Source organism: Abramis brama (assembly GCF_963993115.1).
Source record: "Abramis brama genome assembly, chromosome: 11".
NCBI classification, from domain to species: Eukaryota; Metazoa; Chordata; class Actinopteri; order Cypriniformes; family Leuciscidae; genus Abramis; species Abramis brama.
In genome coordinates, this window is record NC_139973.1 from 14,493,043 (window position 1) to 14,517,410 (window position 24,368).

General features: G+C 35.7%; 2 protein-coding genes across 4 annotated transcripts; one reads left to right on the forward strand and one right to left on the reverse strand.

The window, feature by feature from the left end:
- Positions 1-558: 558 nt before the first annotated feature.
- Positions 559-9,812, forward strand: mpl (MPL proto-oncogene, thrombopoietin receptor). Of its 2 annotated transcripts, none has more exons than XM_084129480.1 (12): positions 559-731; positions 2,804-2,924; positions 3,174-3,343; positions 3,459-3,610; positions 4,319-4,457; positions 6,455-6,566; positions 6,655-6,818; positions 7,473-7,615; positions 7,756-7,915; positions 7,995-8,076; positions 8,206-8,293; positions 8,485-9,812. In XM_084129480.1, the coding sequence occupies exons 1-12, from the start codon at positions 650-652 to the stop codon at positions 8,941-8,943; spliced, it is 1,872 nt and encodes a 623-aa protein (XP_083985606.1). In that variant the 5' UTR covers positions 559-649; the 3' UTR covers positions 8,944-9,812. The 2 variants fall into 2 exon arrangements, with proteins under 2 accessions (XP_083985606.1, XP_083985607.1); XM_084129481.1 differs by having other exon boundaries at positions 703-731; positions 2,804-2,937.
- A 20-nt stretch (positions 9,813-9,832) lies between these two features.
- Positions 9,833-24,305, reverse strand: orc1 (origin recognition complex, subunit 1). 2 transcript variants are annotated; one of them, XM_084129476.1, is made up of 19 exons: positions 24,110-24,305; positions 23,529-23,647; positions 23,060-23,187; positions 22,793-22,965; positions 20,149-20,527; positions 19,832-20,063; positions 19,524-19,640; positions 19,204-19,266; positions 14,668-14,769; positions 14,079-14,313; positions 13,839-13,945; positions 13,473-13,574; positions 13,215-13,386; positions 13,021-13,128; positions 11,737-11,886; positions 11,508-11,627; positions 10,747-10,907; positions 10,498-10,585; positions 9,833-10,384 (listed from the first exon to the last, which is right to left on the reverse strand). In XM_084129476.1, the coding sequence occupies exons 2-19, from the start codon at positions 23,624-23,626 to the stop codon at positions 10,190-10,192; spliced, it is 2,730 nt and encodes a 909-aa protein (XP_083985602.1). In that variant the 5' UTR covers positions 23,627-23,647; positions 24,110-24,305; the 3' UTR covers positions 9,833-10,189. The 2 variants fall into 2 exon arrangements, with proteins under 2 accessions (XP_083985602.1, XP_083985603.1); XM_084129477.1 differs by having other exon boundaries at positions 24,074-24,202.
- Positions 24,306-24,368: the final 63 nt, after the last annotated feature.

Genomic DNA, 24,368 nt, shown 5'->3' on the forward strand with positions numbered 1-24,368 from the left:
TTCAGAGGTTTTTTTACTTCTGAATCCTACCAAAACTGCCCTTGGTATATAAATGAAAAATACAATATTTCATCCAAAGGCTATATCAGTACATGTTCACAACTTTTTTTCAATGTTCATCATAACCACACTCTAGACAGAAACTTCACTTCTAATGAAAAAGGGAACTCAAGATTATATTTTTTAAGAGGCCTGATATCTCATGATTAAATATAAAGTGTGACCTCTTCAATAAGTCTGTATCCTTCTACACATTTTATAATAATATAATATATTATAATAATTTACAATAATAATATAATATATAAATGAATATAACATTTTTTAATTTAAAATAAAGAAGGACAAATCATTAGTAATGTATGTTAATATAATGAACTTAAACTTAATATAAGAACATTAAGATAGCATAGAGTTATTTTGAAAGTGTTGTTCCAGCGCTTGAGTATATGTCTGCGTGTGAAGGAGGCACTTTGTCAGTCCGGGTGCCAGCCTCAATCCTCAGTCCAACCACTTCCTATTGCATTGGGCCCTATCAGATGACCACCTACCAACCTCCCCGCCCTCTCCTTTAAACATTAAGTACTAAACACAAACATATCTAGACACTCAAAAAAAGGTGTTGTGTATCGGACCCCCTGTGTACATAATGGATCTGGTGCTCACGTGGTGGATTCTCCTTTCCTGCCTGATCAAACGGGTGCATTTAGAGTCTCACCTGTCAAAGCAAGGTAAGACAAAAGAGTGAGTTGGTCAGATTTTAGTTTAGGAGATTTTTCCCTTATATATTGTATTTCTCACTTATATATTGTATTTTTCACTTATATATTTTGTAAATATATATATATATATATATATATATATATATATAATGTATTAACTAACATGAACTAACTACCAGCAATAAATTTTTTTATAGTATTAATTAATCTTTGTTAAAGCTAGTTCATAAAAAGATGTTGAAGAAGAAGCTGTTTATGTTAGTTCACAGTGCATTAACTGATGTTAACAAATACGACATTTGATTTTAATAATGTATTAGTAAATGTTGAAATGGACTTTAACAAAGATTAATAAATGCTGCAGTTCATTATTAGTTCATGTTAACTAATGTAGTTAACTAATGTCAGGGTTCCTACGCAGTTTGGAAAAGTATGGAATTTGATTTGAGTAATTTCCGGTTCTGGAAAAGTATGGAAAAAATAATGCAGAGTATGGAAAAATATTTGCATTTCCAGACTATTGCCCCCTTTTAGTTTTCTATAAAAGAATATTAAGAATTTAATGAAAATACATTTATCATACAAAATAAATGTATTGAAAACACATGGAAAAAGTGTGTTTTCATGGCAGATGTTTAGTGATTCTTTAGTGATTGTTAAACACGACTGAATGATTTGCAAAAATGCAGGTTATAAGCGTTTTGGGTTTCTTCTCACAATATTCTTAGCTCCGTATTCAGAGCACAAGAAACCATTAAACTTAGCATATACAATAGCACACTGAGCCTATTGCGCCATCAGCCCATTTTTCTGTGTGGTTTCTTGACCGCCACTGAGTACGCGTTAAAGCAGACCTAAGACTTTGAACTATGACTTACTGCCTTTTTTATATATACCCTTGAACTTGGCAAATAGTACAATGCACACAGCCATATTGAGCCATCAGCCTATTTCATGTCATGGTTTCTCCGACCACAGAGGATGCATTAAATTGGACATTAGGACTTGATATTTTACTTGATATTTTGGTACTACCCTTAGGAAAGCCAAATGTTAATTCATGTGCATCCATGCTCTTGTTTTCTTCATAGTAAGATGGCAGTGATGCACAAAGGAATAATATTATGTATATAAAGCTAGAAATTGTAATGTGTAAACATGCAAAAAAAAATCCAACAGAAAATAATGCTGTATGAACCCTTTATGTTAAATATGGTATGAAAATCTACAGAGAGGTTTGGAAATCTGTATCTGGAAAAGTATGGAATTTTGAAATTGAAAATGTGTAGGAACCCTGTAATGTTAACAAATATAACCTTATTGTAAAGTGTTACCTACATATACGTCAGCACAGCAGCCATATCACCCTGTAGCCCAAGACTTGTTGCCCACTGAAGCTAAGCAGGGTTGAGCCTGCTCAGTACCTGGATGGGAGACCTCTGGGAAAATAGGTTGCTGCTGGAAGAGGTGTTAGTGAGGCCAGCAGGGGGCGCTCACCTTGTGTGGGTCCTAACACCCCAGTAAAGTGATGGGGACACTATACTGTCAAAGAGCACCGTCCTTCGGATGAGACGTTAAACCAAGGTCCTGACTCTCTGTGGTTATTAAAAAATCCCAGGATGTCCTTTGAAAAAGAGTAGGGGTGTAACTGGCAAAATTTGCCCATTGGCCCCTGTCCATCATGGCCTCCTAATCATCCCCATGCTGATTGGCTTCATCACTCTGTCTTCTCTCCACCAATAAGCTGGTGTGTGGTGGGCGTTCTGGCGCAATATGGCTGCTGTCGCATCATCCAGGTGGATGCTGCACATTGGTGGTGATTGAGGAGATTCCCCCCTTATGTGAAGCGCTTTAAGTACCCAGAAAAGCGCTATATAAATGTAACGAATTATTATTATTATATATTTTAAGAGTTAATTTTGCCAAGGAGTTATTATAGCTGTTCTAGTTGTGTTATAGCAGTTAAAAGCAAGTGTTAATTCAAGACATGTTGTATTTATAGAGCAAAGTGTGAAATGCTACATGAATTGAAACTATGCATTTTATCAGCTCTGTAAGTGGAATGGTTTTCTTCTTTTTAGAGTTTGCTATCTTGGCCATGGATAAGGACCCAAAATGTTTCACCAGGGATCAAGAAGACTTCACTTGTTTTTGGGAAGTACCTGTTGGAAAGTCATACTATTTTCTCTACATAATTAATGAGTAAGAGTTCTAAGTAGGCTACTTTCATTTTCTATATTAAACTTTAACTCAAATATATAACATTGCATATAATGATATTTTACTTATATTCTTAAAATATTTCATTACATATATTATTATATATTATTATTGGTCATTGAAAAACCTATATCAGTAGATCATCTGAAAAAAGGGATTGGGGGGGCATCCCACTTTAATTTCTATGGTGGTTGCGAACCAGCTTCAAGCAAACATGTTTGTGTCAAACAGAAAAGAAAAAAGATGTGATGTGAAACAACAAATTTATGAGGAGAAGGACCTGTATATTTGCACATTCCCAGGGAGTGATGTCTTTACGCATATTGAAACAAAACTCTTAGTGATGGACAGAGACACCAACACAACCGTCTACAATCGTACTGTCTATGTAGAGGATCATCGTAAGTGCTACAGAAGCTCTTATGAATTTACTCTGCAGTTTTCATTCATTTCATTTCATTTCTTGTATAGTTTATGAAATCAAATTAAATATATCTGCTTATGTCTTCCTCCAAGAGCTACTGTATCCTCCATCAGATATATCCCTTCATCTAACTGGCGAGGTGGGACAATTGTTAGTTAAATGGAAAAAAACAAAAACTCGTTCACTGACCTCACTGTATGAAATTCGTTACAGCTCCAAACACACGTCAAGTACAGTTGGACCGGTGAGTTTAACACACACCCTTTTTGAAATATCACTGTATCAGCAGGGGGTGAGCGGGGCACAAAGTAACGCTGTTTGACTTTCTCAGTTTGTGCAAATCTACTTATGGTTCAGAGTATTTATTTTTTCCCACATTCATTTCCCACGTCTAGTACAATTATGTGGTTTTATTAATACAGTATATACTTTTTTCTTGATATACCCCGAAAGAATGGAAGTGAAATGTGACAACATGCCCCATAGGTGGGGTACATTGTAACATGACCATATGACAGCTTAAAATGTTATCTGATCTAATAACCCGGCTAGTGTCTTCTGCTAGTTAGCGAAGCATTAAATAACTATCTCAACTGTTAAATAACATATTGGAGATTAAAATAATATCAGATTTGTCTAATTTTAAATAAACACAAAAAATAGAGATGAAAAATTAACTTAAGTAAGAAATTTACTTTTGCTATGGTTTAATAAATGTCTATGGATATCTTCAAAAAAAAAAAAAAAAAAATTCGCGCAATTATTTCTCTATATAGTGTTGATATGGCAACTAGTAAATACACCAAGTTTCGTCATGCTAGCATGTGTGGAAGTATTTAAAACAAGTGTGTTACAACTAGCCCCTTGTTACGTTGTGCCCCGCGCTCCCCCTAGCTATATTAGAAGCAGTTCATTTAGCCTACTAAATGCAATCTACATTCACTCCTCACAGGTGTCAAAACCCCCCCATAAGTTAGTCTCTCTGGTCGCAGGAGAAAACTGCACAGTGCAAATTAGAGTGAAGCCTAAAGCAGATGCCTTTTGGAGTGATTGGTCAAGTCCTGTAACAGCAATGGTGCCACAAACAGCAGGTGAGAGCTGAAAAGAGCATGTGTGACTTGAGCGACTCCAAAATGTAGCCTATTTGGAGCCTTTAAAAAAAGTCAGAGCTATAACTTCTGTTTTCTCTGCCATTTTTGCATTTACTTTCAACGAATTCGTCGCAAGGTAACTTTCCTTGTGGCAAAAAGTCGCATTTAAATGGAATGCGCGATTGCTTCCGCATTTAGCTTCTGTTGCAGCGCAGAAATTACGAGGAAAAAAAAAAACAGTCGGGATGAAACGGAAGTTGAGATTGCCTTTTCTTCCCTATTGTGACAAATATCCAAGTGAAAAGGTTTCTCGAACAAGAAAAAATGTAGGGTGGGACAGCTGGGACTTAATTATTTTATTCGGGAATTGATTAGATCGTTGAATTGATGTATTGCAGCAGTATAATCGCATGCTCCCTGTATTTTTTTTTTTGATGACATGACATTTAGGGGCGGGGTTATGTAAATATATATCACAATAACAAAGTCCACCGATGATGAAAAATCATATTATAGAGTTACATGGGGGAAGGTGCCCTTCTTAAGAACAATGTGCATTTTACTATTAAATTGTAACATTTAGAGTTTAGCATGCAGGGTGATGATGCATCTGCCATTGTGTTATTATAAAAAAATAAAATAAAAAAAAATAGAAACCTTTGCTTTTACTCCACACACACCAGTAAACACAGAACGTTCCCCTAACGTTAGTTTGGTTCCCGTTTTTTTTTTTTTTTTGAGAACGTTCTAAGGTTAATTTTTAGGTTTTATTTATTTTTATTTTTTAAATTTTTTGCAGGTTTTTAAATAACCTAAAAATAACTAATACAGAAACTAATACTTTCTATTTTCGTTAAAAAAAAAACTTTCCTGGCTAACCAAAACCAAACCTTAAAAAAGAACATCGTTCTGCAAACCAAAAACTAACGTTCTATTTCTATTAAGAAAACGTTGCTGGCTAACCAAAAACAAACCTTAAAAAGAACAACATTCTGGGAACCAAAACTGTGAATTAAAAATGGTTGGGAACGCGGACCCAGATCGGAAATCTGGGTTATCTTTAATTGCAACTGCGTGACAAATAAAATGCGACTAACCTTTCATGAGTTCCCAGTATCAGTCTGGTATCTTCCGGTTCACACAGAACCAACGCTTTTGCGCTCCACAACGCTACTGGACGTCTTAAAGGCACACTGTGGAGAAATTGTGTTTTTGTCAAACAGCGACCCCTAGAGTCGCTGTGGAATACTTGCACTGTCGTAAATAAGCACATTTAAAACAACCCTGATTGGCCAAAGTGCTGTAGCGGCTACACAAAATCAGAACGTTAAAAGACAAAAATAAATGAATATTAATCAGAGCTTTTCATATTGGGCTACATAATATGGGATTAATAAAACAAGGTCAAAATTACCAACATTAAAAGTCACTAGGTCCACGAGAACCACTTTGGTTTTACCTGAAAATTAATGTTTTGATATGTTTTATAATGCAATGACATTACATTTTTAAGCATGACTTAAGTATCCATACTTTTTGTTGACACTGTCAGCAATTCAATCATTGTAATAATAAAGATTCTCTTCAGCTTTAAACAAGCATTAATTCCTTTCCTTAATTCAAATCTTAAAGGTATAGCTCACAACAAAATGAACATTATTTCGTCATTTACACACTCGCATCTTTTAAAAACCTGTATGACTTTGTTTCTTTGAAGGAAGACAGCCAGAATGATTGGGATTCAGTCACTTTCATTGCATTTTTTTTCCAATGTAAGAAAAGTGAATGGTGACTGAGGCTGTCATTCTGTTTAATAGCTCTGTTTCTGTTCCACTGAAGAAAGAAGGTCATACAGGTTTGGAACATGAGAGCAAGTAAATTATGACAGAAAGTTAATTTTTGGGTGAACTATCCCTTTAACAATTACAAACACAAAAAGGTACAGGTAAAATAACAGTAAATGTCCAATCACCTTTCAGTATCTGGCTAATTTTCAGGTGACGTAGAATTGAGGTGCCACACTCCTGATCTGAGTCAAGCATTTTGCAAATGGAGAGGAGAATTATATGATGACGGCAGATACAGCTTCCACTACAGGCAAATGAACAGGTGTTATGTTTTTTAATGTCCTCTCTTACAGAAATCAAAGGAAAGCTTAGTTTGATTCATTAACTGTAGTCCTTGTCTTGTGTTTCAGAAGTTCATGGGACATTTGGAAGTTGTGTTCCAAAGACGACAACACTGTCTACCAGTGTGTCCTAAATGGCCAGGAATCCAGTGTCTATCAGTTTTACCTCAGTGCTGGATTGCAACCATATGGTCGAACTTTTTATGAAGAGACTTTCAGAATGAACAGCAGCAGTAAGTGTGAAAGAAATGGCTGAAAGTCATGTAAGCCACCATATGTTGTCCAAATACTCTCGATCTCCAAAATCCAAAATCCAAAAAAGTGAAGTATTGAATATGTTAACCATTCGTTACCATGTGAATACATGCTGATAGGGGAGACCTTTATGTATTTGTTCCCTAATTTTTCATCTTGATTGCTGTTTTAAAATTTGTTTCCTATTTGTTTATTTTTGATGAAATGCTTAAAATTAAATGGGGATAGTGACTGATTTTAAAAAAAGAACCATACATGTACACAATTTAAACTGATGTTCATGTTTTCATGTACTTTCATGAATGGGGCAGGGCCCAGTGCGAGTTTGAGGAAGCAGGTCATACTCCCCCCTCCCGCTCCCCGCTCCCCCTCCCCCCCTCGATCTGTCCGTTCGCGATCACCGCAAACCCTGGTGTTTTTTTTAAACAAAAAGTGTTGCAATCATCTCTTGATCAGAGTTACTTGGCATCTACAAGAACAGCATTGTACCACACTTCTCTTTGTATGGGTAATATTACAAAAATGCACTCAAAATGCTAATTTTAGTTACTAATTCTTCTTGAACATGATTATATCATAATGCCAATAGCAGTCAAAGGCCCATTGGTCGGTTTCTTTGCTGTTTTTGACAGTCAAGACAAGGCCTCCAGGTGGTCTGAAAGCAAAGCCTGAGGAAGGAAGGCTTTGTTTGACATGGGATCCACCCTTTTTGAAGATCTCCCAGTATCTTAAGTACCAGATCCGTTATCAACGTAAAGGAGACAGTGAGTGGAAGGTGAGTTTAAATCATGTGAATTTCATATATTTAAAGGGGATAGAACACATATATGGCAATTATTCAATGTCTTCTTTCTGCTTTGAATTAGGTGTGTTAAATGGCTGCATAACACATGTTGAAACTAAATTCTGTGGTAGGATTTTACAGCACTCAGTTCAAAGACCAGCACTTGTCTGGATGTGCACCGAGGGAGCCAATACACCATCCAGGTCCGAGCCCAACCCAATGGATCTGTGTACAGCGGACACTGGAGTGACTGGTCAAAACCTCTCACTGTCCTCTTACCTTCAGACAAAGGTAGAAATATCTGACTCAGTCATGAACAAAATGCATTACAACTCTAAAACTCATTAAACCGTTTCTTTTATTATCACAGAGTGGATCTTTATTGTTTGGATAGCAGTGATTCTGCTCATCATTGCTTTTGCAATGATCTATTTCTTCTCCAGATACTTCCGGTAATCTAATTTTTGGTTGATTATTTTAGAACACTACTTTTATGCAACTTATAAGCTATTACAAAAAAATATATCTAAAGAATGCAAACATAAAAAAATATAAAATATATGGTTAATTCTCCGCTTTAGGAAGGTCAAGAAGTCCTTGTGGCCATCAGTCCCAAACCTTAACAAGGTGCTGGAAAGCTTCCTGGCTGATATCAGTGGATCACATTGGGTAATTATTTTCAGCTTTGATAATAATTTTTTCTTTGAGAACATTTTTAATTGACTACTTTTTAAATGTATCATTATTTATCATCAGTTTTTTTATATATTATATATTCTGTGGCTATTTGAAGAATTGCAGATTACAGATTTTAAATAAATAGATTTTCTCATATTATTGTCACCTTGTCTTCAATTCAGGAGCCAACCTTCAACATTAAGCAATGTGATGATGACACTGCTACATCAGTGGTGGAGATTCTGCCCGAGTGGGAAGCTACAGTAAAACCCCATAGGAAGTCTACCTGTCTTTCACCATCTGAGCGTGGCCTCCTATCTGGTGAAAAAAATGGGGAGAATTTCAGAGAGGAATTGGAGATGGCTCAAGATTATGTGATTTTGAACAATGATAAAATCCCATGCTTTACAGGGAATGACTATGTGTACAGGGATGTTGCTTTATCTCATGTCACTAATGAAAAACTACACACCTGCCCCAGTAGCTGTTCTACCACCTTCCCAGAATGCTCCACATATATCCTTAACCATTCCTATCTCCTTCTGGCAGAACAGTCTAAGCTTGAAGAGTATCACTCAGCCAGTCGCCAGTACACCAATGTGGAGATCACGGCAATACCATGTGTTGCAAGTGTAGAGTGAGGTTTAATCTTTGATAAATTAAACTCACGAAAATGTATTTGGATGAAGCTTTACTCACAAATTGAAAAGCACCTCAGCTTCTGTGGGATGAGAGAAGCGGCCTGTGAGACTTTCAGAAACAGACAAGGTTCACTATACAGAGCACTTGTTGATTGTACTGTAGGTCTGAAGTGGAGATTGCTTAATGCATAAACCTTAACCATCATTAAGATGGAAATTTCATCATACCACAAAATTCAGGAACAAAAACTAGACATGCCATTTGATTCTTCAGTAAAATATTTGATATTTAAGTTTTAACTTTGTCTAGTCATCATTATTCCTGTGGGTGGAGTTTGTTACATATATAATATTTTTCTTGGAGTCTTTAAATGGACACCATACAAACTTTACCAGGTTTATATGGCAAAAGTTGCCATAAAGTCAAAGTTGCACTTTGAACACACAAAGTTGGTTAGCATATCTATCACACCAGTCTCATGCTAATGTGATGTATAAGTATTATGGCTTTAGAAAAACTGATATTATTTTTTTTTCTGTTGGTAATTTAGGATGTGACCGATATTTTATATAGAGCTTAAGCACCATTTAACCATGAATATTCTTTAAATGGAACTGTGTTGTACATTTAGGCTATATTTGTTATAAACATTCCTTAGCAGTTATGCTTGCTATATTTGTAATTGTAATATTGTACTGATTACAACAGAAGAAGCAATGATTGTCTTATTATCTGGTCTGATCAGTCAACAGCTTTATTGTATCAAGACATCAAACAAGTAAAATCGGACAAATATCCAACATTTTGGTGCTTCGAATGAAAATTGTACATTTTAACATGACAGAGTCATTAAATGCTAAACAATAAATGTGTGAGTCTTACTCTCCCACACTAAAATGCATTAAAATTGCTTTAGAATAAAGCATTTGTGCAAATGCTCTAAAGACATTAAAGAGCGAACTGAAAGACATGATTTGAAGCAAAAGGGTACAATTACAATACACACAAAATGGCACATTTAAAACTTACTTACTACACATGTATAATTTTAAGCATTAAAATTGATAATTTAATCAAAACCTTTAATACAATATCTCACATTCAGTTCATAAGAATTCAGATGTAACGCGCCAGGCAAGATCTCATTCAAAATCTGCTCACTGAATGTCCAAAAAAAGTGGTCAGACATTGAGGGGGATCCACACAGGTCGCCAGGTGGAGCGTGTGACACAGTAGGGCCGAGTTTTAGTCAGCCTTCAAGGCATAAAGCACATCATCCTGACTAACATTGAGTCTGATACGGAGCAGCAGGTCCAGGCGGCTTCCCTCCAGGAGAAGCAGCCGACAGGAACCCAGCCTCTGACAGACCGCCAGCCCTTCAGACACACTCACCGGCTGCAAACCCTCAACCCGACACAGTGCCTGGTGCTGAACAAACACCTGTTGCGAAAAAAATAAGTTAAATTCAGGAATTAAAACATTATCTTGAAGAATGAATCTGCATTTAGCATATAAGGTTCATGATTAGAATAAGGGCGGTTATAAATGAGTACCTGTTGGAAAGTGGCCTCTTCCAGACCAAGTCGACGGAACTCTGCAATAACAGCCCTCAGGAAAAGCTGCTCCTGAACAGATGCACACCTACAACAACAACATTGAAAAAAGCAGAATAAAAATCAGTCTCTTTTACTCATCGCCAAGCAACTGGAGCAACATGAATGCATTTCTGTAACTTATTTTAACATTAAGATTAAGGAACAACGGGCTGTGGAAAGTTCATTTTCTTTCACTTTTATTTTTACCTGATGGCTGCGATGTAGGAAGAGGAGAACATCTCATCCAAAGCCTCCATCACATGACTCATTCCAACCAATCCACTGCTACTTCCAGAGTGCTCACAAATCTCTGTGGCCCGTCGGCAGATATCAAGGCAACGTCGCGCATCACCTGAAAGCGCTGCCACCTAGAAGACCACAAATAATCTCTCATTGATTCATAATGATATGTGGAAACCTGGTAGCCAAAGAACAGCACAGAAACTACTAAGGGGTGGGAATCACAGGGTACCTCAAGATACGATACAATACGATACATGGCTCACGATACCGGTCCTTGCAAATAAATACAGCAACTGACTTCGTAAAACTGACAGCTCTCAGGGATGAGAAAGGAAGTTTTGCTTTAAACATTGCATTCACGGCTTCTGGTTGACTTTGGCATCTATTATTTTCTCATCCATTATTTACTCACACTGCTGTCCGCTATCCCGTTAAAAACATATTTTTCTTAGGCTAGTTAACTTATGTTCACGTTTCCCTCATTCATGTGTTAAGCGCAACCTCGAGGAGCCATGAAGTAGCGACACTGGGAGCAGGGATATCTATTTAGAGCATCTTATTTTATTCATTAAAATATAAATATTTGGCGCCAGCGTATCGATTCTCGTATCACATGGAGAAGGACAACTATATGTTGCCCTATCGATATTTTGTCCCACCCCTAGAAACTACTAGAGTGTTTAAACCCACAATGATAACATGGCTTCACAAGAAAGTGCTCCTACCTTTCTTGAGACTAGCTGGAGAGCATCTTCTTCAAAAGCCTTTACTCTGTTTAGCCTTGACGTGATGATCTGTTGTAGCTGTTTAAACGTATATGGCTGGAAGGACATTCTTGTCAGTCCCTGAAAGTGAATAAACAACATTCATGTTTCATTTCCATTATTTGCATTGGTTTCACATAATTTCAATCATAATTGAATGGCATCTTAATGTTGTGAAATGGTCTCTTACCAGTCGACTGGCAACCCGATTAATCATGATTCTTTCAGGCAAGTCCATAGTGTTTGCGATGGTAAGAACCACCAGACGAGCATTGCGCCTTGTTGGCCAATCAAACAAGTTATACATCACATTCTGTTTACGGGTCCACAAGAGGTCAAGCTGGAAAAAAGAAATATATAAGAGAGATAAAAACAGATATTCTTTCAGATAGACGATTGGCAATATATTGTTCCTCAAAGTACAAAATTATTGACAGGAAACATGTGGAAATAAAGACCAAGAAAATAAATATGTCATGGTAAAGATCAACGTCTGATTGACAAAAAGATTTTCCAGCACTACTCTGAAAAACAGTTCATTCAAGCTTAAAGGGGCTATATGCGTTTTTCTGAAATTTAAACTCGCGACTGACACCTGTGGCCAAAAAACAGAACTGCTCTTCCTTTCTGCTCGCTCTCGCAGCGCGCGCTCGTATGTGCACACTTCACAAGTCATCTGCTGCAAGGAGGTCAACATTATGTTTACTGAGGTAAGAACAGTCAAATACATATATTGTTTGAGATAAGTGTTCTCTTATCATCCATTGCACTGCTTGCGAGTGTAGGCTACTTGCTGACTAGCGGTGGTGGCAGAGTGATCTGAAACGTTTAACATGAACGCGCTTGACGTCACATCCGCAGACAGCGCGGGAAAAATCCGACCCGACAGAAAATAGGAAAAAATAGGATACAGGCTTATAGGTGCACCCACTGTGAGCAGACAAGGTGTCAGTATGCTCATCAGGAGATGTTTGAGTCATAAATGGTAAAATAAAAAGGCTATTGTTACGTTTATTTTGGGGAAAAACTTGCATATAGCCCCTTTAAGGCAGTAAAGCTGTTTTTTGGGACCCTGCAGGACGATTAAAAAAATATTTAAAATTAATAAATTATTGTCAAACTCTAAACTAAATAAAATTCTAAAAAGCATAAAAGCCCCCCTCCCCAATAACTACTTGAAACTCTGAAATCACAGAATGAATTGTGGTCAATTTAATCTGTTTGAAAAAAAATTGAAAACAAGAAGCTGTCATAATTACAGAAGAAATACTGAAAATATCATAGCCTATATGGGGGATAATATCATAGCCTATATATGGGGGATAATAAAATTATTATTATTTATAACAAATATATTTATTATTTAAATATAATATTGGAAAACAGAGGGCTTTTCGAGTCAAAAAGGTTGAGAGCCACTGATCTAGACCAGGTAAGACCAGCTAATCGGCAAAACATAATGCAAAACTCTTACCTCATCTACTAGAAGCACAGTTGTCTCTTTTTTTGGTGCAGGAGCACTGAAGCGTTTCTCTAGTAGGGCGGCTGCATGATCAGGTGTTGCTTTTTGATCAGTCAGTTTCTACAACACAAATTGACAGAAAATACTATATAACAATAATGAGAAAGAATTTTAAAATGATAGGAAGGGGAGGCAGGCATACAGACCTGCAGTATTTGTACATAAGCCTGGTGCGGGTCTGTCATTTTCATGCCATTGATTTCAATGAAGTGGAAGTGAGGGATCTCGTCTTGTTCAGTGGACTGCTGAAGGGACCGGATCACCTCATGTACTGTGGCAGTTTTACCAGTACCAGGAACACCTGAGATATACATACACCTGCAAAAGCAAAATTAATTGTATTACCCTTTTTTTATTTTTATTTACAGATATGAGTAAGTTAAACCTTAATGACAGAATCTTACCCTCCAGTGCCATCAATGACTTTACTCTCCACAAAGTTGTAGATGTCCTGGAACTCCTGTTCTCGACATGGCAAAGACTCAGGGACAGAAGAAACATGCAACCTATTGCAAAAAAAAAAAGAAAAAAAAAGGCTGCATTTATTTGATCAAAACACAGTGAAAAACAGTTATATAGTGTGAAATATTACACATATAAAAATAACTGTTCTATTTTAAAATGTAATATTCCTGTGTTTTATCAGCCATTACTCCAAGTCACATGATCTTTCAGAAATCATTCTAATATGCTGATTTGAAACATGCAGTGACTTCTCTCTCTCTCTCTCTGATAGGCCTTGTGGTACTTTTGTCTGTGCTGTTGCCTACCGTGCCCGTGCTTCTTCCAGAACATTCCCTGGCTTCCTGGCTGGAGCGCTCCTGCTAGGTATGCTGGGAGTGGCGTGACGTGGTGTACGTGGGGTGGCTGGAGCAGTCTGATAAAAAAGTTAAATAAAAGATAAATTATTTGCCATGCAATGTTATCTTCATGCGAAATGCAGCTTGGGTTCTGTGAAGGAACATTATCTGCTAGCAGGAAGACTAAGCATAGCAAAAACAACTTTTTACCTTCTTGCTGGGTGTTTTACGTGGGGTCCTAGCAGAGACACGGGTTTTCTCTGAAGGCCGGGGTGTTCGAGAGCCTCTTCGCTTCTTCACTACAAGCTCATCCTCACTGTCGATCTTAGCCTCCTCTTCCTCATCGCTGCTACTCTGCAGGTCAATCTTAGTAGGCACGAAGCAGTCGTCATCACTGCCATCCTCACCATCAGACTGCAGGTCAACCTTGTTTTCTAGCAAATTTCTTTAAAAACAGACAATCACATATCCCTTTAAAATAATCACTTCAAAAAGCACCTAAATATGTTTCATTGAAATGTATATTATTTCAATAGATTAATTGCAAAACAATATCCAGATTACGCAATTAAAATACGTTCAGCCACAATGCAAGTAGGCATCCTGTCTGATTGAGAAACTTGATTGCAAAATTGATTGCGGTGAACTGTAAACTTGTAAATTATCTTCATTTGGCAGCTTTTCTCAGCAAGAAAATGTATGATCATTAAATATTTATATTAATTTGATTAATCAGCATTATTTAAATTATTTTATTTTAATTGACTGACAGCCTAAGTCAATCAAGTAAAATACCTACAGCTGCTTTCTGATGCGTGAGGACACAAGCTGGGCAGACTTCCTCTTAGAGCGAGGAGTGGCAGCAGTCTGGATGGGTGAATCTTCATGTTCCTCTTCAGCTCTATCAGTTTGTTCACAGAAATATAAAGAAAATGGAGTAAGATTAAAAAAACAACAACAGCATGACAAGTAGTGTGTATGCACATGTATCATGTTTAACCACAATCTCTCACTCGCTCACTAGTGTAAGATCATATAAGAGCTTGGTCTGGATAATTGAATTTATTGATTAGAAAATCTTCTGAAATAGAAAAGTCAAAGGGTTCAAATGGCACTAAAGGCAACTTAAAAGCCAAAGCAGTTCACAGTTTTACACACAGGGTTCCCACACCTTGGTTGACTTCAAATTCAAGGACCTTTCAAGGACTTTCCAGGTCCAATACCCTCAAATTCAAGGACTTAATGCGGGGACACATTTGTTGTGTCCAACAACAAACGATGAGGTACCATCGTAGTTTCATGCGCACGTGAACTTCATGGCAAGTACCTCATGCGGGAAACACTTAACATAACTCAGGGTTTTTCCTGGCTCAAAATGAGGCGGAGGTGGTAAAATCCTATTAATGTATTTTAATAATAAGATAATAAAAATTGTATTTTTTGTAGATCATCACATAGCCTATTGTGTTTCCCACATTGTTTTTGTGGGTAGAGCTTGGTACCTCTAGGGGGGTACGGGGGCATGCCCCCCCGTAAGAAAAATTTGTACATTTTAAAGATAAATTCATTAATCTGGTGCACTTTGAGTCACCCAAATCCACTGTTAAAAATAGATAATCCACCCGCAAACCGCCTATATTCTCTGATTTAGATATCTGCATCTGATCATCACATTACAATTATTCAGATTCTCACTGTTAAGCATGATAGTACGGTAACATATCACACTGAAGTAGGCTGATTTAAAATGAACATTTATTTAAAATAAAAGTTCTTCTTTTGGCAAAATTACATAATTCCTTAATAGCCTAAACAGAGGCTTTACTCCCTTCAAACTTAAATTGTTTAATTTCATTGTTGTTTCAATCTTTCATTACATTACTGTTTGAATACACTACTTTTTTGTACCTTTTATAAAGGGCATTTTTCCCCTAATTTTATTAAATGTATGCTCCATCTTTCATTTCAAATTCTTAAATTTGATCAATATATTAAATTAAAATAATAAGACACTAGGCTGTTACCAATTCAATTAAATAATTTACATTGAAAAATAATAACTGTATTAAATTAGATTCTTTTAAATATTTTTGAATATACAAATAAGGAATGTTGAAAAGAATGATACTTTATGAAACTAAACCGCCAGTAGGAGGCGGCAGGCGACCGTCTTAATGAGCGAGTCATTGAGTTATTCATTCAAACGATTCGTTCAAAAGGCTGATTTATTCAGAATGAGGCAGTTTATGAATGGGTAATTGAATCTTTGACTCAACCGATTCTTTCAAAACGCTGAATCATTCAGTAATGCAACAACTGTTGCATGCCATGCGCGATGGTTCTGCGGTGATCTTTGTTTGGAACTATTTTCTACATTGTTACCGTCAGTACATTAGGGAGGACTATATTATTATCAACCATAGGCTATCAATCACCACTTACTTTAAATGAAATAAAACAGAATCATCCTCACGTTTTCGGTGATTCCCTAGTTATTTTTTATTGTCGAGAGACGGAGGCGGCCGCCTCATAATTCTCTATGCAGGAAAAACCCTGGTAACGTAACGCGTAAATGCGCTTAACTAGTGCAAATCAAGCAAGCTAGTATGCAAAGGCCATGAAGTGTTGGCGAAATAACACATTAGGGGACTGGAGTGAATATGGAATTATTTCCAGAAAACTTCTTGCACAAAATAAATTCAAGCACTTTCAAGCACCTGTCTCTTATTTTCAAAAACTTTCCAGGGCCTTGAAAACATTTTTTCAGATTCACAAACTTTCAAGGATTTCAAGGACCCGTGGGAACCCTGTAACACACTGCACAGAACATGCCTCTGATTCAATACAGGTCACAAGGCAAAACAGATTCATGTGCATGAATTAAATTAATTAAATAGTTTTTTCATTTTATTCTTGCCATCAATTAAGGTTATTACATTATTTATTCACTTCTTATGACATGCTGGAACCCAGGACTGCCTTTAGCAGACCAACAGTATGGAAGTAAAATAAGGCCAAATGTTTTTGAGACAAAAAAGCTTGTTGAATTGCACGACTTGAAAAAAATATGCATTGCATTAACAGTGCTTGCATTTTAATGCATTGTATTTTTAGGGCTTGCATTTTTATGGCCTAAAATTCAATATATTTCAATTCAAAACAATATTTACACATGATTTGACAGTTTATTTTATTAAATATCAACTATCTAAAAGGTGTGCATCATGCCTGACACCTACATGAACACTTTACAGGTTTTGCAATCAAGCAGAAAATTATTCAGTGTGCATTCAGAGTATTTTTAAATTTGGCTCTTGAGGAAATTTGTCTGCTTGCCTCCTGAACTGTTCATGGTTAAGCACCATTGATTTACTGTATGATAACAATCTGTTATATTCTGCTCCCTGCTGGTTGAAAATGTAATTCAAAGGCAAATTTAAAAGTAATCAACAATAAAGACAGAAAAAAACTTTTTTTCTTTAGATGAAAATAACAGTACATAAAGTTAAAACAAAATATTTCAACTGATTTCATGACTGACTGAATTGATTTCAACTGAATAATATTTTCTATTGTCTTTTTAGAGCTGCTTAAAAGCAGAATTTAATCATTTGCACCATTGAATCATTGTTCCTGTTTATCGCTGTAAAGCTGCTTTGAAACAATTTGTAGTGTATACAAATAAAGGTGACTTGACTTAAATATGTATACTGTTTAACCCCAAAAATGCATACCTCGGGTCTTTAGTGACCTGGGACGTCATTCACTACCCTCCTCCTAATTTATTAACCTTCATAGTATTCCTCAATCAATTTATTATAAACAATATAACAAAAAAACAAACAAACAAAAAAGTATAAAAAAATGCCTGTTTTCCCATTCATTTTTTGTAAAAATTGTATAGGGTTGCTAACGACCCCAGGTGTGTAAAAGCATAAGTATAATTTTTTTCTGCACAACAATAACTGAATCTTTGGCCATGTCCACACTAATTTGAAAACGTATCTTTTTCTCTCCGTTTTGGCCTTCCGTCCACACTGAGACAGCATTTTTACTCTCCAAAGTGGATACATTTGAAAACACCGTTTTCGAGTTGTAGTGTGGACTGTCAAAACGGAGGTATTTTAAAACGACGACGCAAGTTTATTCATGTGACGCATATTGTACCAAAATAAATATTCATGTTTATACCGGCATTGTGCCTGTTTTGTGCTATTCATTTTCACACTGTTGCTAAAATATGTTACTTTGCACACTCTTCACATCACAGTCCTGCAAAGATGACAGAACATTTACTCACATTTGCTGTTCTGCGGCAATACACGAGCAGCTGGGTTTTAGACCAAACATATGGTGACTGAGTGCGACCTGGATGCATCAGTGAATGGTGAGATATTTTACTAAATAAAATGATCCTGTAAGAAGAATTGCGCGATAACTTTATTTATCTTTCCGTCTGTATCATCTCAGTGAGCTTTTACGCATGCGCAGTAAGGTGAATTTAGCATTTTCAGGCGTTTTTCAAAAGTTTCTCATTCACACTGAAACGTCGGAAACGCCTGAAAATGCTAGTGTGGATGGGGTGCGTTTTTAAAAGAAAATGCCATTTTCAAATGTACCCGGATTAATGTAGGCGTAACTTTTGATGACTGAATAAGTGCAGTTCACCTTTATTCCACAAGCTGGCAATGTTTGATACACAATGATGAAGTGACATTTCACTCATAGTTACAGCAGGCGGAAAACAAAAGAATAGGAAGTGTCATCAGCAAAACTTGGAATGGCTCAACGATTTACTGCAGAGCAAGTACTGAACGCAATCAAATAGTGTCACTGTCAATTGATGGTGGATCTGGTGAAGATGCTGTTAAAAGATGTAAAAAAAAAAAAAAAGATAGTTTTGAGAATATGTCTGAGATCGCGAATATGAGGCAGATGCTGAATGTTTTGGGAAATGAGCTCTGACGAGGACAATGATGATGGTTTAACACATCTGCTCAAACTGAACCCTTCCAAGCTCCAAAAGGTAACAAAATATGCTTTATTTTATTTTTCTGTAATTGTTACTCTAATATAAGGAGAGTTTTATATTAATCGCGACAGGTCGAAATTCATCCGTCCGTGTTAGATATTGATCCGGGTCGCTAAAGAGCCGACACATTCATGCATTTAAGGGTTAAAACGTTTTTTTTTCTTCTTTTTTTTCTTTGACCTGTAAAAACATCTGTACACAAACGTAACAGCTGAAATTAAAATAAGCTGAAATTAATTTTACAATGTAGTGAATTCAATAGTTTTTGAATTCAATATGATGACAGACAATTCCAACACTTACAAAGCAGCCAGTGCTGGTTCTCTGAGAGCAGTTGAATCTTTCCTGCTGGATGGAGTTCTTGCCCTGGTTTGAACAGAGACAAACACATAACGGTTACACTATGGATCATTTTAAACTCACATCAAACATATCAAAACATGAAGAAAGTGAAGCAGGGGCCACCAGTGATCTGGATGAACAGTTCATTAAGCATATGTGCTTAATCAGTACATTAAGCATGAAAATAGCCACATAATGCCTTAGTGTTTAATAAAGACAGCCAAACCCCATAAAAAATGAGTCTGTACCCCTCTGTGCAGGGATAGAGGAACATGACTCACTTCAGGGCCCTTAGACTTGCTCTCCTGGGGGTTGCCTCTCTCTTCCGGGGAGTTCTGCCTGTGCTTATTAGTGACTCTGGATCATCACCCTCAAGTGGCTGCACACCAAGAAAGGCACTAGGAGGGAAGCAGGACTTTTATAAATACTTTACTTTTTCAGTTATATAGACAATTAAAACCATCTTCAACATACAAAGAAGAAAACTAGTTTGCTTATTTCTAATTAAATTGATAATCACAGACATGAAGTACTAAGCATACAGAACAAAAGAGAACCAAGACATAATTTCAAATATAAATAGATGTACCTAGTTGCATTGTCTTTGTCATATGCAGTCAATTTGGGTTTATCAGGGCTCTGTGATGACAGAGGAGAGACATGCTCCTCCTCATTCTGATTAAGTGGAGTCAATCTAATAGAAATGGAGATGCGGCCAGTTGGAGACGTGTTCAACTTAGACGTCAGTATTTTCTCCGTAGGTGTGCGTTCATCAAGAATCTCCCCCAGAACATCATCTCGGGACATGTTTTTATTAGGACCTACCATAATATAAAGAAAAACTTATTCATTTTAGCTCTATTAAAACAATTAAAAGCATAATGAAGGTGGATGCATGGCACTCACTGTACAAGTCCAGCTTCTTGCGAACATGGGGACCAGAGGAAGCTCTGCCTCTCCTCTTTGCACTAAGAGCTTTAGCGGCAGAGAGTTTGGAGGCAGAGTGAAGAGACTCCGCCTCACTGGTGCTCATTTTGCCGGTGCTCATGCTACCATGGGTAAGGGTGCCTGACATGGCCCGTTTGATTATTGATGGGTCCGGGGTTGGAAGAGCACGAGCCTGAGAGCCCCGGGAAGATGGTGGGGGAGATTTAGGGCTCTGATGGGGCTGCATTAGTTCAGGATCCAATTCTCTGAAAGACTTGGTGTCCCACAAGAGTTTGACAAATAATGTGTCTTTGCTCTTGCCCTCTGGGAAAGGATCCTCAGCTGGGACATACTCAATCTAGAATCAAAGTTTTCATGAATTGTTATTGAATATAAATTTGTATTATTATTTTTCTTTATTAAATATGTAGGTATAATGACAGTCACTGACAGTCAAAAGTTCGGAATAATGAAGATTTAAGGTTTTTTGAAAAGAGTCTTCTACTCACCAAGGCTGAAATTATTTGATAAAAAATACAGTAAAAACAGTAATATTGTGAAATATCACAACAATCATTCTAATATGCTGATTAAGTGCTCAATTATCATCAATTGTTATTGGTGTTCAACTATTAATGGTTTTATTATCAACGTTGAAAAAAAACGTTGTTTTTGCTTTTGCTGATTCTCTGATGAATAGAAGTTCAAAAGAATAGCATTTATTTGAAATATACGTCTTTTGTAACATTATAAATGTCAGCAACACTTTACAATGAGGTCTCATTTGTTAACATTAATGCATTAACTAATATGAACAACAAAATAGGAATACAGTTGTTCATTGTTAGTTCACAGTGCATTAACAAATACAACTTTTTATTTTTAAAATGTATTAATAAATGCTGTTTTGTTCATTGTTAGTTCATGATAACTAAAGTAGTTATTTAATGTTAACAAATGAGACCTCATTGTAAAGTGTTACCTAAATGTCTTTACTGTCACTTTAATCAATTTGATGCATGAAAGTATTCATTTCTTTTTTTATAAAGATCTTACCCCAAACTTTTAAAATGTAGTGTATCACAGTTTCCACAAATATATTAAGCACCACAACGGTTTTCAACATGACAATAATGATTCTTGAGCAGCAAATCAGCATATCAGAATGATTTCTGAAGAAACGCGTCACTGAAAACTGGAGAAATACCTGCTGAAAATTCAGCTTTGCCATCACAGGAATAAATTGCATTTTTAAATATATTAAAATAGAAAACAGTAAAATTGTGAAATATTATTACAATTTAAAAAATAACTGGTTTACTGGATTTTTCATAAAATAAATGCAGCCCTGGTGAGCTTAAGAGACTTCTTTCAAAAACATTTTTAAAATAATAATTTTTTATTATTATTCCAAATTTTTTATTATTATTCGTAATTATTCCAAACTTCTGACCGTGTATATAAATACTATAGAAATGTTATCATAAAATAAATTCAAATTAGTGCTGTAAAATCAATGAATCGTTTTTGTTTATATAATATATGTGTGTGTGTGTGTATATATATATATATATATATATATATATATATATATATATATATTTTTTTTTTATTTTTTTTTTTTTTTTTTTTATTACAATTTAAAATAATTGGTTTTCAATTTATTATACTTTAAATTATCATTTATTTCTGTGATGCAAAGCTGAATTTTCAGGATCATTACTCCAGTCTATCACATGATCCTTTAGAAATCATTCAAATATGATGATTCATTATCAAAGTTGGAAACAGTTGCTGCTTAATATTTTTTCATAACCTGTGATACTTTTTTAGGATACTTTGATGAATAAAAAGTAAAAACAAAAAAATTAAAATAAAAAAAAAGAAGAAGCAAATGTTTTAAAAATATAAATCTTTTGTAACAACAATATACACTACTGGTCAGTAATTTGGGGTCAGTAATTTTTTTTCTTTCTTTTTTTTGAAATAGATCAATACTTTTATTCAGCAAGGATGTGTTAAATTGATAAAAAGTGATAGTAAAGAAGATTTATATTAATTACTTTGAATAATTTTGAATAAATGCAGTTCTTTTTAACCTTTTATTCATCAAATATATTAATCAGCAGAACTGTTTCCAACACTCATAATAAATCAGAATATTAGAATGATTTCTAAAGGATCATGTGATAGACTGGAGTAATGATCCTGAAAATTCAGCTTTGCATCACAGAAATAAATGATAATTTAAAGTATAATAAATTGAAAACCAATTATTTTAAATTGTAATAATATATCACAATATTACATTTTTTCTGTATTTTTGATCAAATAAATGCAGGCTTGATGAGCAGAAGAAACTTCTTTCAAAAACATTAAAAATATTAATGTTTCCAAACTTTTGGCCTGTACTGTATATAAATATATTATATTATATTTATATAACAAAAACTAAATAATAAACCACAATTAATCAATTTGACAGCACTAATTCAAATACTTTTCTAGAGGACAAAAATATTAAAAATAAATCAAACAACTATACAAGCATATACAATCTTACTGATTGCACTAATGTGATGCACATTCACTGTCATAAAAATATGAGCTATACCATGTGTACCTGTACTGCTGCAAGAATGGTCTCTCCATCCACCTCATTTTCACAAGAGCGGTCCTGGTAGAAAAATACCTCCTGTGGATGGGGATCTCTGCCCAAGAGCTTGCGTTTGTTCTGAGGTACTTCACACATACGCACAAACCACTGCACTACAGCAGTCTTCTTCTTTCCTGAATCTGGGTACAAATATAACAACCAACACAGATTATAGTCAAACTCAGAAAGCATGCAAATATACATATTTTGGATAAAGACATGACATGTTCCTACCATCAGTGTACAGTTTGAGCAGTTGCGCCACAAAGGGATTGTCATCATTATCACCCTCAATCAAAATGTACTGGCCTAAAGACACTGTTGAATCTTCAGTCCTTCCCTCCACAGAAATGGACATAGATCTGCGTGGGGATCAAAGCAAGCATTATTACCGTTACATCCGGGGTTATATCATCTTTTAATGAATTTCCATGACTTTGCTTATGATTACTGGAAACATTTTAGAGACTGCACTCAGAAAGACCAATTTCTACCCAATTAGACATTTTAGAACTGAACGTTAACCAATAAATTTCATATACACTATACAATTTCCATTACTTTTCAAGGCCCCACAATCAAATAACAATCTTAAATTCCCTATTTTTTTTTACAAGTTTTCCCTTAAAGTAGAAAAATACAAGAGTTCAATCTATGCACATGGCTGTCTCGGTGATGATGAAAACGTGATAAGTGCACATACTCATAGTATTGTCTTCTTAGCTTCCTGTCTTCACCGACTGGTCTCCCATTCCATTTGTATGTTCTTCTCATTCTCAGTCTTGTGATGTAGCGGCTCATGGTGCAGATCTGATACTAGGTCTGTAAAGCACAGCATCAGTTTATGATCTACTTATTATATTATGTACTCTATTGTCAAAACAGTAACAATGGCAACCAGACCCATTATACAAACATACATACATACATATACATACAGTATATACACATACACATACATACATACATACATACATAAAAAATGGGTCTTTATTAATGTATCAAGATTGTTTAAATAATAATTTAAAGTGAAATATTTTCCTACGAATGCCTGAGATCGAGAAAATAAAAAATAAAAAATAACTGACTGTAGTTTCCAGCTGTAACCATAAACTAAGCTAACTTTTAAGTATTGTTTTTTTTTTTTTCAAAGGCTAAATATGGAAAAGTTAAGAATACATATCAAACTGTTAAAAACATCTTTATTTTAAGGTATCAAATAGCAAAATGGTTCCGTATGTAACTTACACAACTTTAAATCCCCAGCGCCTCTCTCTTACTCACCAGCTGATGTTTGCAACAGTATCAGACGTTCTTATGAAACGTATAAATAAAAACACTATTGCGTCTGCGTCTCCGTCTCACTTAGAAACTCGGAAATTAAAATGTAAATATGCATGAAGTTAAAAGCATCTTACAGCACAGCGGACAGAGAACACAATCAAACAGCTAACTCCACTCTTTCGCGCGCAGATGACGTAGAAGAGTTTTTGATTGGACAGTAAAATACCGCTTGACCTCAGGGATGTGACGCACGCTTTCC